The sequence below is a fragment of the Panthera leo genome, chromosome A2 (genome assembly GCF_018350215.1).
Source record: "Panthera leo isolate Ple1 chromosome A2, P.leo_Ple1_pat1.1, whole genome shotgun sequence".
Lineage (NCBI taxonomy): Eukaryota > Metazoa > Chordata > Mammalia > Carnivora > Felidae > Panthera > Panthera leo.
The window spans coordinates 54,401,307-54,417,717 of NC_056680.1; the positions used below are offsets into that span (position 1 = coordinate 54,401,307).

Here is a 16,411-nt window from a genome sequence, read left to right on the forward strand (position 1 = left end):
GGCACAGGACTCATCTGTTGGGCAGGGGGGGGGGGGGGGGGGCTCTTTCCCATCCACCAAAGGCCCCTATGGCTGGTGGTGGCCCTGCTTTATCAAAGGAGATGCCAGCCTACAACCTGTAGATGGGTGGCTGTGCAGCTCACGAGCCCCCCAGCCAAGACGTCCATGTGCGTCCCACTTTTCAGGTCTGTGAGGCTGTCACTGCCCACCTCCAGCCTCCCTGGATCAGTGAATGTAGCTACTTGATTCTCTTCTGAGTTCCCACCTGGCAGGGCCGTGACTCTCACGGATGTTTCCATGACACCAGATTGGATCCGCACACTTCCTATGGCACTGACCCAGCTTGACATAAGTGCCAAGGCATTGGAACCACACCTCTCCTCCTTTATCTTTAACATTGACAGAGTCCTTCCTATGTGCCCAGCACTTACCGAGCACTTTCCAAATAGTATCTTATTTAATCCTCCGGCCTAGGAGGGAGGTATTATTATCCTAGTTTACTGATGAAGAAACTAAAGCTCAGAGAATTTAAGTCACCTGCCTGGGATCACACCGCTATGGGGCTGGGATTCAAGCCCAGAGTCTGAGCTTATAACCACAATGCTTTGCCATCTCTTAATTTTTTGCTTGTCCTTCTTGTCTCTCATTCCCTACTGGTTTCCATCTCTTTCTTCCCCTTCCTTCCCTCTTCCCCTCTCTTCTTTCCTCCATTCTCTGCTTCCTCCCTTACCAAGCCTGAACGGGTGCCACCTGCCCAGCTTGGCTCACCCTCTGCCAATTCTGCAGACCAGGCTCTGTCTCCCACAGCCTAGCCAGTCCTTTCCTCATTACTCTCGTCTCCCTGTGCCAGCAGATGGGGTGTGCCAACCTGTACCCCTTCAACCTGCCTGCTCATCACCACAGCAGCAGCTGGCAGAGGCTGGTGGAACTGGGGTCTGGGCCAGCCTGAAGGGAAGCCAGATCTTTGGGGAGTTACATGACATGCTGCACACTTTCTTCTGACGTATGCTTACCACATCATGATTTCCCTTTCATGCTCAGGGTTTTTTTTTTAAGTTTATTTTTATTTATTTTGAGAGCAAGAGAGCAACCAGGGGAGGGGCAGAGAGAGAGGGAGACAGAACCCCACAAACTGTGAGATCATGACCTGAGCTGAAGTCGAGTCGGATGCTTAACCGACTGAGCCACCCAGGTGCCCTCTGCTCTGGGCTTTTTAATATGATGCCAAGACACCTTGTGCTGCTTGGGATAGACTTAGACAATAAGGGGCCGGAAAGAGAGAGACAGAGCTAGAGAGCGGGAGAACCATAAGGTGGTGAAGAGATCCAGCTTCCACCCTTAGAAGCAGCTCCCTACAGTGTTGGGAACAATGTTCAAAGCATGAATGAACTTTTTTAAGTTTCTCAAAGGACACATGTTCTTACCCATGATTATGTCTTTGCATCTGCTGTTCCCTGGCCTGGAAGGCCTTTCATGATCATTTTTACCAGAGGGCTCTGCTTATGTGTTGCTGCCTTTGGGAAACTTCCCTGAACTCCCATGGAGCATTTCAGCAGCCCCCACTTTGATGCCACAGCATCTGCATACGTGTGCACACTTCCCTCTCTCCCTCTCTCTCTATTTTTAACTAACTGGCTGGTGTCTGTATCCTCTGCCAGCTATGGCCTCCTCCAAGACTGAGAGACCATCCTGCCTTATTCTCCTCACATCTTCCATCTCCGTGCCCGGTACATGGTTGGTGCCTGGAAAATGCTGAGAGATGCAGTATAGCTCAGAAACCAGGACTTCACAGAGGAAGAAAAAGTGGGGGTTGTGAAAGGCAATAGGACTCTGGGTTTAGTTAGCACTTACCGACTGTGTGACCTTGGGCAAATCGCTGAATCTTTCTGGGCCTCAGATTCCTGACTTGTAAAATGGGGACAGTATTAGTTGGTAGCACATAGTGTTGTATGACAATTAAACAAGTCACAATGTGTAAAGCACATAGAACAGTGACTGGCACGTGTGAATCACTCAGTAAATATTAGTCATTATTATTACTGATGTGGAAATAGTAATAGAGTTACCCAAGGGATTTGAATAATGAAAATTTTTTTTAATGTTTATTTATTTTTGAGAGAGAGAGAGAGAGAGTGAGTGAGTGGGGGAGGAGCAGAGAGAGAGAGAGGGAGACACAGAATCCGAAGCAGGCTCCAGACTTTGAGCTGTCAGCACAGGGTCCGATGCGAGGCTCAAATTTACGGACCATGAGATCATGACCTGAGCTGAATTCGGACGCTTAACCAACTGAGACACCCAGGCACCCCTGAAAATGTTCTTGATAAACTGTAAAGTATACAAGAAGTTCTTTGCCATCATCACTCTTAAAAACACCAATAGAACAGCAGTGGCCCATCCATCATGATTTCCAGAATTAATTCACAACCTGAAGGCCACGTTGCCACTGTGTTTTTTTAGCAAATAAAATGGTGAATGTGACACCTGGCTTTTGTAAATGGTAGAATGACAGGCAAAATCATAATGGTTTAACAAAAGGTCCATCGCCTGACTCCAAATATAGTCTTGCCCATAAGAGTGTCCTGTTCTGGGACTTATCTGGTCCCAGACACTTAATATGGTGTTTTCATTTCCCAAGTCCTGGCTACCAGGATCCAAGGCAGAGGCCGGCAACAGAGAGGCAAAGCTTGGTCTCTTGTTTTACTTCTGAGAGGTTGGCAAGGTCTCTTTCTCGTCTGTGTCAATGTGCAAAGGGAAGTCACTGTCCATTCCCGCTAACCCTGTAAAGTTAAAAAAAAAAAAATTGGTCATCAGGTTGAAACAAGTAGAAGAGCTTGCAAGTCTTTGGAACTCATTTTATCTGTACAGATGAGAAACCTGAGGCCAAGAGAGGGAAGGGAACTATTCAAAATCACAAAGTAAAGTGTGGCCAGGGTTAGAATCTAGGTCTCTGCATGGCTAGCTCACTGCCCTTTCACTGGCCATTGCCTTTCACTCAGTGATCTCTGTGCTGGGAGCCCTGTGTCCTTAAATGAAAGGTGCTGGAGGCCCAGTGCTAATCACAGAAGCAGTGCTCCTGTCCAAAGCCAGGCATTAAAGACTTCCACACACACACATACACACACACACACACTCACTCCCACATATACATCATCTCACTCAGTATTCATAACTCTATAAAGTGGAAACTATTATTTTCATTCCATTTTATAGATGGTGATACCAGGAGGCAAAGGAGTCAAGTACCACTCCTGGAACATGAACTGAAGCCGCCTTCTGACCCCAAAGCCCAGGATCTTCCCATAATGCTCTGCAGCTCTTCTTCTGGAGCCCAGGACATTGCTGAAGGCCAGCCCTTGTGCAGGACACAAAGCAAACAGCTTCCCAGGACTGGGATGAAGTTCTGTCTCTATATACCCTGTATTACCTAGTACAATGCAGGGCACAGAGTAGGTACTGAGTGATCATCCTTTTTTTTTTTTTTAATTCAGGTAGAATTGACATATAGATGTCACTATATATATATTATATACTATTATGTACATTCACATACAACAAAATGATTTGACTTTGTATATTATGTAAGATGATCATCACAATAAGTGGCACAAACGTTACCATATATAGTTACAAAATAATTTTCTTGTGATGAGAACTTTTAAGATCTACCTGTTTTAGCAACTTTCAAGTACACAATACAAAATTATTAGCTATAGTCACCATGCTACATCACATCCCCATCATTTATTTTATAACTGGTGGTTTGTACCTTTTGACTTTCTTCACCCATTTCACCACCATCCCCACCCACCCACCCAAACCTCTGGCAACCACCAATCTGTTCTCTGTATCTATCAGCTTGATTTTTTTTTTTTTTTTTGATTCCATCTATAAGTAAGATCATATGGTATTTGTCTTTTTCTGGCTTATTTCACTTAGCATAATGCCTTCAAGGTCTAGCCGTGTTGTTGCAAATGGCAAGCTTTTATTCCTTTCTTTTCATGGCTGAATGATATTCTATATACCCTTTATGTATCCATCAGTGGACACTTAAATTGTTTCCGTATCTTGGCTATTGGAAATAATGCTGCAAAGAACGTAGTGGGAATGGTGATGGTGGTGCATATATCTTTTCAAGTTGATGTTTTCACTTTCTTTGGCTAAACACCCAGAAGTGGAATTGCTGGATGGCAGGGTAGTTGTGTTTTTAATTTGTCAAGGACCCTCCATACTGTTTTCCATTGTGGCTGCATCAATTTCCTACCCACAGTGCACAAGTGTTCACTTTTCTCCATAACCTCATCAACACTTGTTATTATCTTTAGGATAATAGCTATTCTAACAGGTGTCAGGTGATATTCATCAAGGTTTTCATTTGCATTTGAAAACACCACAGGTTTCCCACAGATTTGACTATGCTGTATGCCCTCCAGATAGATACTTCACCTCATTCCAAATCCCCACTCTCACGTGGTTCTATTCTGGCTCTTTCCACATCCTTCAGGTCTCCTGAACATTCCTTCTCTCTCTAGCTCTCAGGAACTTTAACTGACTCAGATTAATTCAGAGCCACAGTTGGGAGTGGGGTAGAAAGTGTTAAGCACCCCACCGCCCACCGCCACTTCTTCACTCATCGCACACGTTGGCTAAGAGCTAAAGAATCACGGGCTTTGTTTTTCCACCTCTACAACTGGTGGAGAACCACCGGCTGGCTTTAACGCTTCGCACGTTAAGTGCCTGGGACAGCAAAACCTTGCAAAGTTACCAGTCCTCCCCTGTTGGTTCTTACAGCGCCTGCGCAGAAGCCAGTGCACAAGCTTGGCGCTGTTGAAGCCCACCTCCGCCCTTCTCGCCCTCAGAGATTCGGCGCTCGACAGGCGTCTGTCAGGCTGCCTTCCGGTTTCGGGGCCGCGCAGGCGCGCCTGCCGAGCGTCGAGCAACCGATGGAGATGGCGGCCGCGGCTGGGTGAGGGACCGCAGAGGCCCAGAACCCCGACGGGAGGACCCGACGGGCCTGCGTGCCAGGGGGAGCGCGGCCGGGTACAGAGGGCCGGGAAGGGTCTGAGTGGCGGAAGCTCGGCTCACCTCAGGAACAGAGACGGGCGGGCCGTGCGGGTGTGGGATGTATGCGGTTGTGGTGGGTGTGACGTGCTCGGTGGGAGATGTGGCTTTCGGGCCGTGAGTTTCGCCTGCATTGTGCTTGCGACGATTGGGTTCTGTGTGATTGTGTGGTTACGTGGGGGCGTGCACAGTTGTGTTTGGTTATACGGCTGAGGGTGGGTGAGCGGTGGTCTCCCGATTGCTTGCGTTTGGTTCCCTGGTTGTGTGAGGTTGAGGCGTTTGGGTTCTGAGTTTGTGTCGAGTCGTTTGTAGCGTTTGGTGTGGCGTCTGTGCGCCGTGTCACGTTGTCACGTCCGCTCTGTGGTGTCGAGTCTTTCATGTCGTGTGCGGTTATGCGACCTGTGCATAATCGTGTTGAATTGTGTGGAGGGTGTTGTGCGCGGTCGAGGCCGTGATGAGTGCGACTGTGGGATGTGTAGTCTCTGCAGCATGTAGCCGTGTAGCATTCATGCTGGGCGTATAATTTCAGGATATGTAGGTATGATTTTTATTTTTTACGCGGTGTGGGTTGAGAGGGGCTTGCATATGTTATGGTTGTGGGGTCTGGCTTCGTGGTTTGTAGTAGATTTATTTGGTTGTGGTGTGTGTGTGGTTATGCGATTTTAGAGTTCGTTCAGGCATTCATTCATTCACAAATGAAGCTTTCTTGCGTTTCTTCGTGGTAGGTGCCAGGGAATGTGCTAGACCCTGGGGTAAGGTGGTGGGAAAAGCGCGTAGTCTCTGCCCTCACAGAGCTTAGAGCCTTCTGTACTTAGTTATTTTATGTACTCGTGATTATAAGTTGATACGAGCGCTGTCCCACGGGAGAATGCCTCAAGTAAGAGGCATTTCCTTGAGGAAGCAAGGTTGGGTTGAGATGTGCAGGGTGTGTGTGTGTTTGATTTGTGGTTCTTAGGGTGAGTGCCTGGGAAGGAAAGGAGCTTTTAGAGTCCCCGCATCCGATGAACCACTTGCTGGGGAGGAAACTGGAACTGCTATTTCAGTGACCGTCTGGAAAAGGGGCTGAGATCTGGGTGTATATAGTCATGGGGTTTCTTAGAGGGAAAAAAAACAGGGGCCTGGTGTTTCCTTTGCTTATTTTCTGGGTCATGGCTACCTTTCGGCTTTGAGGACCAGGCATTCCGTCCTCACAGGCCCTCTGAGCAGGCCCATCCGAAGCTGAGAGTCATACATTTCCTCTTACTCTCTACTGCGGTTTGTGACCACAGGTTCTTGGGGAGAAGTTTCTCTGCTTTTGTGGAATGGTTTTATCTGGATTCTCCCAAGGCTGGGTGTTTTTCTGAGGTGACATTGGAAGTGACTTTGGCATGGCCCAGTAAAAGTGAAAATGTAACCTATTAAGCCCTGAATGTCTGAAGCACTAAATCTTTTTATTTTTGAAGCAGTGAGAACATTAGGCTGGCTTTTCAGCTGTCATTTATTGACTTATAAAACCCACTATGTTCACTGTCGAAAAAGTACAAATATAAAACACAAAATAGATTTTTCTTTTTACCACTGGATTAAAAAAAATTTTTTTTTAACATTTATTTATTTTTGAGAGACACACAGAGAGAGAGAGAGAGCACAAACAGGGGAGGAGCAGAGAGAGGAGACACAGAATCCGAAGCAGACTCCAGGCCCTGGGTTGTCAGCACAGAGCCCGACACGGGGCTCGAACTCACAGATCGCGAGATCATGACCCGAGCTGAAGTCGGCTGCCTAACCAACTGAGCCACCCAGGCGCCCCTTACCACTGGATTTTTAATGCTCCTCCTTAGACTAAGGTTGGGATTTTTGTTTGGTGTGGTTTTAGCTTTGCTTTTGTTTTTTAGGGCAAACACTATCTCTTTTTCTCCTTGCATTTGGAAACATTTTTATTTATTAAAAAAATTTTTTAAATGTTTATTTTTGAGAGAGAGACAGAGTGTGAGTGGGGGAGGGGCAGAGAGAGAGGAGGAGAAAGAATCCAAAGCAGGCTCCAGGCTCTGAGCTGTCAGCACAGAGCCCTGTTCGGGGCTCGAACCCACAAACCGTGAGATCGTGACCTGAGCCGAAGTCAGATGCTTAAATGACTGAACCACCCAGGCGCCCCACTCTTTGCATCTGTGATGTAAGTATAAGAGCTTAGTATATGTGGTTGAGTAAATGACCAAGGTAAAGAGTCAAAAATTTCTGTGTGTGGGGGTGCCTGGGTGGGGTAGTCAGTAAAGCGACCGACTCTTGATCTCGGCACAGGTCGTGATCTCACTGTCGGTGAGTTTCAGCCGTGTCGGGCTCTGTGCTGATGGCACGGAGCCTGCTTGGGATCCTGTCTCTCCTCTGCCCTTCCCCCACTTGTGCTCTCTCTTTCTCAAAATAAATAGACTTAAAAACAAATTTCTGTGTGTTGGTAAGTACTTGAGACATTTCCTCAGTGGCTGAAGTGGCATACAAATTATGGAGTTGGACCGGTTGAAGTTGCATGTTAGAGAACTGCCTGGGTTTTGTGTTTGCTTTTGAAGTTGAATTTTCTTATCTTCAGGAATCTGTGCTTCCTACTTCAGCGAGTTGCCATTGTCCAGTGATGTTCTCAAATCTTTGAAGGTTTTGTATTTCAGTGTAAGGGTTTGAGAAGGCAGTTTGTGTTCTGAAACTCGCAGTGAGCAAACATTAAATAATCTTGTTGAGCGTTGAAAAGAACAAAGAAAGTTTTCAATTGCTGCTAATTTGCCTGAATTGCCTCTTTTCTGTCCCTTCTTTCCTGTTTCAGAGCTTCTCCTACTCCAGAGAGGAAACCTCACCCAGAGCCATGATACCACTTTCCCGTCACCTGTGTGCCGCTTGGTTAAGCTAATGCTGTGAGAGCACTGGTCCCTTGTGGAGGAATCAAGCCGACTCTTGGCATGAGGGGTTGAGAGGGACACTGCTATGGCTTCTCTGGATGACCCTGGGGAAGTCAGGGAGGGCTTCCTTTGCCCTTTGTGCCTGAAGGACCTGCAGTCTTTCTGTCAGCTTCAGTCACATTATGAGGAAGAGCACTCTGGGGAAGACCGTGATGTCAAAGGGCAAATTAAAAGTAAGAGGCGTGAGTTTTTTGCCTATCCTGTTCTGTCCTTGGGAGCTTTAACTCATGGGATGGTTTTCATTAGCTTCCATGATGCCACCAGAAGGTGATAAACAATAGTGAATCAATAATAATAGTAGTGAACATATATCTAATGCTTACCACGTGCCAGGCATATTGTTCAAAGTCTTCCCCATGAATTCACCTCATTTAATCCTCATGATACCTATCGGACTGTGAGACCCCATTTTACTGTTGAGGGTACTAGTCACAGAGAAATTAGGTAACTTGCCTGAAGTCACACCGTGAGGCAGGGCGTGGCTTTGAACCTAATAAATGTAATCACTGTGCTCTCTGCTGTCTCGCTAGACTGTTTGAATTATCTAATTGCCAGCCTGTGAGGAATATGGAGTGGAATTTCTTTCCTTAGCTCTGAAAGTGGAGGCCCATTGTATATCCATTACCCTGTTACAAATTCAAGCCTTCCTGCCATCCTTCCTTCTTCAACTATACCTTGTCCTCTGCAGCCCAGGAAAAGGAAGGTCAGAGTTGAAAAGCAAGGAGAAACAACCTAAAAAGTTAAACTTGGTTTTTGAGCTTCTCAGGCCTCAGGTTGTAGACGAGTCACAGAAAGGATTTTTTCAAAGCAATTTTAACTATACATAGTGTTCATTTCTGGAATTCAGATTCTAACTCCTAAATATGATGCCAGTATTCTGGAACTCACTTTCCTAGTGATTCAGCTAATCTGCTTCTCCTAGCTGGCAGCATTTCTGAAGGCAGTGAGATTACAAAGGCCTGGATGTGTATTCACAATTCTGTGTTGGGTGGGAGAGAAGGGGATGATCCTATATTTCTAAATGGACTTTGGCCTCCACATATACGAGTCACATGCACCCTGTAATGAAATAGTCCCTCTCCATGTCTCACTTTTCAGTTCAGAAAAAATTGTTGAAAGCATTATCATTTATTACCTCTTTCTAACCACATGACAAAGTCAAACATTTTCATAATCCTGAGGGCTGTGATAAATGAGGTGTCTATAGAGGCTGGAGCAGAGCCATAACTGTTAGCAAAAAAAAAAAAAAAAAAAAAAAAAAAAATTTTGTATTTTGTCGTTTTCAGAGTTCCTTTATAAACATCGTTATTTCATTTGATTCTTCCAGCAACTCTGCAAGATGGTGGTTGGTTTCATTCTACAGAGAAAAAGTGAGGCTCAGAGATGTTGAGCAACTTATCCAAGGTCACACAGGAATTTGTAGAGGTAGACTTTGACCCCAGGTCTTCTGTCACCTCTGAGTCTAGTGCTGCTCTTTCCACTTGGCATCACTGATGATACCAGACCCTGTGTTCCAATCACAGCTTGCCCTGCAGCTAGAATGCAAACAAAAACTGCTCATCTAAGTTTCCTTGGACAGCTGGAGCACCTCTGTGACCTTTAATGAGCATCCAGTCTGAGTGTCAGCTGTCATATACCGTGATGTCACTAAGACTTTGATGCTAGTGGGTTCAGAAGTTAGACAATGTCTTCATTTTCCTGTGGTAACCCATTTATTAGAGGAAAAACATTTAAGGTTACGTAGGGAATAACAGGTGTGAGAATCCACTTGAAGAGTAATAGAGATTTTATGAGTTGTGAAAGAAACTTGAAAGAATTCTCTTGTGTTTTTCTTTGTTTTCCCCCTATCTCTACCTCAGAAGAGCTAAGAAATTGAGTTAAGCATTTCTTTAGTACTAATGAGCATTTCTTCAGTCAGGAAGGATATCTTGCTTCTGTGGGAGTTTTCTGTGTTTTGGAATCAGGAAAGTAAAGTTTTAAAGATTGACATCAAAGATTTTTGAGAAGTCCTTTGAAAAGGATTTGGTCTTTTGGTTCTTAGACATTTTATGACATTGCTGGTTTTGTCAAGTGAAATATTAAAGCCAAAAGAGCAAACCTTGATACCAGGTTTTGGAGGTGGTTTAAGAAAGAAAATATAAACTTGTCATTAAGTGGTCAGTGAGTTTGGGCCCCAGCCCTGCTTCAGCTTCAGTTTAGCACATGTACAGTAAGTATAAGAAAAGGTAATTGAAAATTAACTGTGGCTTTTGCTTTGTGTGTTTTTTTTTTTTTTTTTCAGTAGTTTTTTTTCCTCTGCTTTGTGCTTTTAAAGATATATGGGATTGTTCTTACTTGGCCTCCTCTTGAAGGGCTATACCTGGGAAGGTGGCCAGTGTGTTCTTCTATCCTCTTCTATCCTAAAGTGGTTAAATTACATGGACTTGCCTGTTTAACTGGACACAGCTTAGTTTTGTTTGCAGAAGTGAATTTGTGTCTGCTAACTCCAATTTCCTGTCTGCTAACCCTTTGTTTACCGTTTTCTGTTTTCTCTCCCCTATTGTTAAGAATATCATCCGGTGGACCTTATTTTTCCAGGTGGAGAAAGCCATCTCAGAGTGACCAATAATCAGGGAATTTGCTTATTAGCTTGACCGCCTAACAAAGACATATATATATAAGCTTAACACTTTCTCCCTCTGCCTGCCAGCCCCTCCATATCTGCATTTCCCTAGAGTTTTGAAAAGCTTTGGTAGTTTTTAATGTTGTTCAGGTAACAGCAGTTCAGAATTCAGGGAATTCCATGAAGTAGTGATCTATTAAATGTAAAAGAAATTACATTTTGTGTTAAACCTGGTATTTTCTACTATATTCTAGTGGCAGTAAGGGATAGTCATCCAAGACTTAAGAACATTAATGAGAGCAACTTAGGATCAAGAATTCTTTTTTCCCACCAGTTGACTGTTCTCCTTCAACAGCAGGTCCTCTTAGCACAGGGGGCAGAACCCCTGTTCTGTGGAGGCATAGTTTTTGAGTTGTGCTGACTGGGGAGAGCTGGGGTTCTCATTTAAAACAGATGGGGTTTCCACTTCCAGCACTGCTGCCTTATGAGCTCTGTGATCTTGGGTGCAGCAAGTTTCCCCCCCTCTTTGATGTCACGTCCTCATTTACAAGTAGGGATACCACCTGCCTCATAATGTTGTGAGCATGAATTGGCCTAATGTATTTGAAAGCACTTTGTGCCTGGTACATGCAAGGAATCAATCCAGGAAGCATTCATTTTCTCTTGTTACCAAGTCTGGTTCCCTTTGCTTATGTTGTAGGTATTATATCTGTTTCTTGAAGCTTTTTGTCAGTGTCAGCACACATGCATTCATTAAGTGAGTGGGGGAAGAAGAACTCTATGTACAGATAAGCATTATGGAGAGCACCAGCCCAGGTGTTGGTTTACTTCCATCCTGGAAGTAAATAAGAAGTGTTTCCTCATGAGTCCATCGAGTAAATAAATTAATACTGTAGAATTTAACTTTATAAACTTTGTTTTAATTGAAATATACTTTACAAATAAGTTTTTAAGTGTGCAATGCAGTAAGATTTGAAAAATGTATATACCCATGTAACCACCTCCCCAATTAAGATCTAGAAAAAAAAAAATTCCATTTCCTTGGTCCCCTCATTGAATTTGACTTTAATACTTTAATTAGGCTCTTAAATTTGGCAACAACTAGTAATGTAGCTACATACTGGATACATAAACCAACTTACTGCTAATACTGACTAGTGAATGGATTGCTCTGGGGGTTTATCATTGCAGTTTATTTGGGATCCAAAAATTTTCAAATGAAGCATAGTCATTTCATCACTTTTTGTGTTTGAGATTTCCCTTGACTTTGTGCTAGATGTTCTTTGTGGACTCATTTATGGTGTTTGTTTGATTTTTCCAGGTCTTGTCCAGAAGGCTAAGAAAGCCAAGAACAGGCTGTTGAAACGAGAAGGAGATGACCGAGCAGAATCGGGGACACAGGGCTATGAGTCTTTCAGCTATGGAGGGGTTGACCCTTACATGTGGGAACCCCAGGAACTTGGTAAGAAATTCTGTTCCTTCATTCAGCAAATGTTTGAGCATCTTTATGTCCTAGGTGATGTTTTAAGAGTTGAGGAGGCATCAGTAAACCAGAATGGTCTAAACTTCTCACGGTTCTTACGTCCCAGTGGGGGGCGAAAATGGACCAGAATGAGCCCAGCACCTACTTTGTGTTAGGTACTGCATTAAATGCTTTACACGTGGACTCATTTAATCCTCACTGCACTTGATGGGGACCTTCCCAGAGTCAAACAGCTAAGCAGCTACAGAAATGAGATAGGAATCCAGGTGTTTGACATCAGCTCCGGCATTGACTTGGCTGTCTCCTCTCACGTAGTAGATTACCTGTCTAGCAAGAGGCACTCACTGATTTGTGCAACTTAATTTTCGAAACACATTATCATACCATCTACTGACTTTTAAAATAATCATCTTTTGGGGTGATGAAAATGTTCTACACTTTATTTCGGTGATGGTTGGTTGTACAACTCTGAATATACTAAAAACCATGGAATTTGTGTGCTTTAAATGGTGAATTGTATGTCCATGAGTAATAACAGAGCTGTTACCAAAACTGCCACATGATGTTGAACTAGCTAATCTTACATGTCCTTTAACTGTTGAATGATAACAAATTTAATATAACATTTTATGTCCATGCAATAGATAAATAATGATTTACTCATGAGGCTCTATTAACTTTCATATTTATTATCTTCAGCACCTTTCACAAAAGCTTTGTGAGCTGTAAAGGGTAGTGATGCTCATTCCCATTTACAGATGAGGAAATAGGCTGTATAAAGGGAACTGATATTTATCCAGGGTCATCTACTGTTTTCTTCTTGTAGGGCCACTATGGAATGCTTCTTTTTGGATGAGAAAAATCTTAGAACTGCACTGTCCAATAGGATAGCCACTAACTACATGTGGCTATTTAGATTTAAATAAATTAAAATCAAGTAAAATTTAAAATCACTTCCTTAGGGACGGCTGGGTGGCTCAGTTGGTTAAGTGTCCAACTCTTGATTTCAGTTCAGGTCATGATCTCACGGTTATAGAACTGAGCTCTGAGTTGGGCTCTGTGACAGTGTGGAACCTGCTTGGGATTCTCTCTTCCCTCTCTCTGCCTTTCCCTCAATCGTTGCCTCTCTTTCTTTCTCGCTCTCAAAATAAATAAACTTAAAAAAAAAGTCATTTCCTCAATCATACATTAGCCACTTTTCAAGTGTTCAATCTGCACCTGTGGCTAGTGGCTGCCAAAGTGGAGAATGGAAACATTTTCATCATGGCAGGATAAAATGGCTTTAAAAATAATAGTATACAACGTAACACTGTCTGTTAATTATACTTACATAAAAAAATAAAAATTTCAAATCAACGTGTTGTACACCTGAAACTAATATAGCATATGTTAATTATACTTCATTTTTAAAAAATAGTAATTATACATATAATTATGAGTTAATATGAAAGTATGTAGGAAAATTTGTGGATTCTTATTAGCTTTTCAATAGCCTGTTTTATGATTACCAGTGTTAAATTATCAGAGCAATTTTCTGATTAATTTGCCTGTTTTCAACAACCGACGAAGTCAAAATTGTGGAAGGTCAAGAGAATGGCAGATTTTAGAAGTTCATATTTAGGTCATCCCTAGGAATTTGAAATTAAATTTAACTAGATATTAGAGAGTATGGTAGGGGAGAAAAGAACGAAGATGATGCAGAGGGTAGCATGTGAGAAGCTCCAGGTAGGGTCCAAGGTATAAATGAACCGGCCATGGTTGAGAAGAGGAGGGGGACTGTGTGCTGGGGGGGTGGGGCCAGGTGCAAGGGGAAGGGTTGGTGTTTCGGAAGAGGGAATATTTCAGATCTGCTGAGACAACAAGCTACTTGATTCCATTTGTGTGAGAATGTTCATCCTGGGTCTTTGCTGCTGGACTGAGCAAGGTATCAGTTTAACTGGCTCCTCCTGTGGCATCTGTTAGCATTTACATTTTGGGGACTATTTTGAGAAGGTCTGTTTTGATTCTGATGAAAAACCATAGTGTGCCAACTTTGGAAAGTACAGAAAAGTATGAGAGATTTTTAAAAATTGCCCATAATGTTAGTGTCCTTTTTACTGAACAAAAATTCATGTGCCAGACAGCGCTCTAAGGGCTTTATAAATTTTAACTTTTTAATCCTCCTAATAACTCTGTGGAGCGAGTGCTATTCTTATCCCCATTTTATAGATGAATGCTCCCAAGTTACAGAGATGTTAAGGAACTTGTCTAAGGTCACACAATGTGTGGCAGAATTGAAACTTGAGCTCCGGCTGGCTCCGGTTCAGGCTCTTGTCCACTGTACTCCGAGGTCTCTGGTATTGTACTCTGTGGCCTCCAAGGTAACCATGGTTAATTAACATTTTAGCAAATTTGTTTCCATTTGTTTGTCTTTGAATTTTTGTAAGACTCTAAACTAGAATTTCTACTTGCGTGTAAAAGTCATTGAGGATAAGCAGCAAGGGAGAGGGGCTCTTTCATAGGAATGACAGGTCATTTGTCTCCCCATCTCCTCTCCTTCTAGGTGCTGTGAGAAGCCATCTTTCCGACTTCAAAAAACACCGAGCTGCCAGAATTGACCACTATGTTGTTGAAGTCAATAAATTAATAATCAGGTTAGAGAAGGTAAATTTTGTTGTTTTAAAACCTTTTTTTTCTGCAAGTGTAACTTTTCTGGGAGAAAAGAATTCTATTTCTACAGTGTGTACTATGTATGTTGTATCTGTCTGATGCTGGCAGAGAAAACGCCCCATCTAGAGCTCACCTAGAGAGGTGCAGAGGACCTGCTTGGGCGGGTCTAGCTTGGGCTGGTTTTACTGAAGGAGACGACCCCAGTTGACAGACTTGCCACATAGCCAGGCTTTCCTTTTCCTTTCTCTGAAGCCTACTTGGCTGCTGGAAAACCTTTCTGCCTTCAAATTATTTCCTCTTTTGGGTGTCCCAAGTACAAACACGCAGTGGGGCATGGTGTGTGATACTTGATAGCAAACTGAGAAACTGGTGACAAGGTTTGTGAGGACTACTCAGCCAGGGCCAGTGTTAGTGTGGGAACTTCTTAACTGAGCCTTCTTGTCCTGTAGTACCAGAGTGCATCTTCAATACCGCAGTCATTTTTTTTTTTTTTTTTAATGTTTATCTATTTATTTTGAGAGAGAAAGAGAGTGCATGATCAGGGAGGAGCAGAGAGATTGGGAGAGAGAGAGAATTCCAAGCAGGCTCAACACTTTCAGCATGGAGTCCCGATGTGGGGCTAGAACTTAGGAACTGTGAGATCATGTCCTGAGCCAAGATCAAGAGTCAGACACTTAACCAACTGAGCCATTGAGACACCCTAATACCACAGTCGTTCTGTTCTACTCTGACCCTAGAAATGCTTGCTGTGTATGACCTGGATTGTGTCGTGGGCATGGTAGCACCTGCAGGTATAGTTCTTGATGTGTACTCTGTAGGACAGAAATATGTGGCCAGTTTCATTGTCCAGGAGGACCGTGGAGAATCAGGAATTCTCCATTGGTTTCAATAGCCACACCCACCACATCTTGGCCTACCCCTGCTTATTGCTTAAATGGGGAGCTGACAATAAAGAGATTGGAATCAGGTCACGGAAAGGGAGCTGCCTTCCAGATGCAAAGCTAATACTCTGTCTCATGCAAAATTGCTTTTGTGGCTTTGTGGGGTTGGTGATGACAAATGAGACTTGAGAAATGAAGATGTGCAAATTCCTGCTTGATGCCTTTTGCCTGTGGAAAGTGTGTACATCACCTGTTTAACTCTATTTGCACTGTTTTCTCTTTGTCAGCTCACTGCATTCGACAGAACGAATACTGAGTCTGCTAAGATACGAGGTAACTCCAGAATTTTGCTTACATTCATTCTGTTTATCTTTCTTCCTGATCACACCTCTTTTTTTAAAATGGCTTGTTTTTCTGTTTGATTTTTGTTTTGTTCTTCCCAAAGCAATAGAAAAGTCAGTGGTGCCTTGGGTCAATGACCAGGATGTTCCTTTCTGTCCAGACTGTGGGAATAAGTTCAGCATCCGTAACCGCCGCCACCACTGCCGGCTCTGCGGGTCTATTATGTGCAAGAAGTGTATGGAACTCATCAGTCTCCCTTTTGCAAGTAGGTAACGTAGAGGCGGTGCCCTGGACCCTGATCTCCTCTTGCGACTACCTTGTTTGCTGATCACCACTTAGTGATTTTTTTGAACATTTTTGTCTGAGTTAATGTTCTATGGGTCTTCATCCATTCACTAACTGATTCCATGAAGCCTGCTATAGGCTAGGCACTGCCAGGGCCCAGGGATACAATGTGGATAACAAGGGCTGA

At 43.6% G+C, this 16,411-nt stretch overlaps 1 protein-coding gene across 7 annotated transcripts in view; it reads left to right on the forward strand.

Moving 5' to 3' along the window:
• Positions 1-4,899: 4,899 nt before the first annotated feature.
• RBSN (rabenosyn, RAB effector) overlaps positions 4,900-16,411 on the forward strand; it is a 29,838-nt gene continuing 18,326 nt past the window's right edge. For 2 of the 7 annotated variants that reach the window (XR_006195503.1, XM_042911352.1), the window contains exons 1-6: positions 4,946-5,037; positions 7,850-8,155; positions 11,906-12,046; positions 14,610-14,710; positions 15,885-15,930; positions 16,043-16,204. Coding sequence is in view for 6 of the 7 variants with exons in the window: in XM_042911352.1 (XP_042767286.1) it covers positions 8,008-8,155; positions 11,906-12,046; positions 14,610-14,710; positions 15,885-15,930; positions 16,043-16,204 (598 nt within the window). In the remaining variant the exon portion in view is untranslated. Of the gene's footprint in view, positions 5,038-6,792; positions 6,885-7,189; positions 7,211-7,849; positions 8,156-11,905; positions 12,047-14,609; positions 14,711-15,884; positions 15,931-16,042; positions 16,205-16,411 lie in introns of those variants that run through there. The other 5 variants (XM_042911364.1, XM_042911371.1, XM_042911380.1 and 2 more) reach the window with 5 other exon arrangements.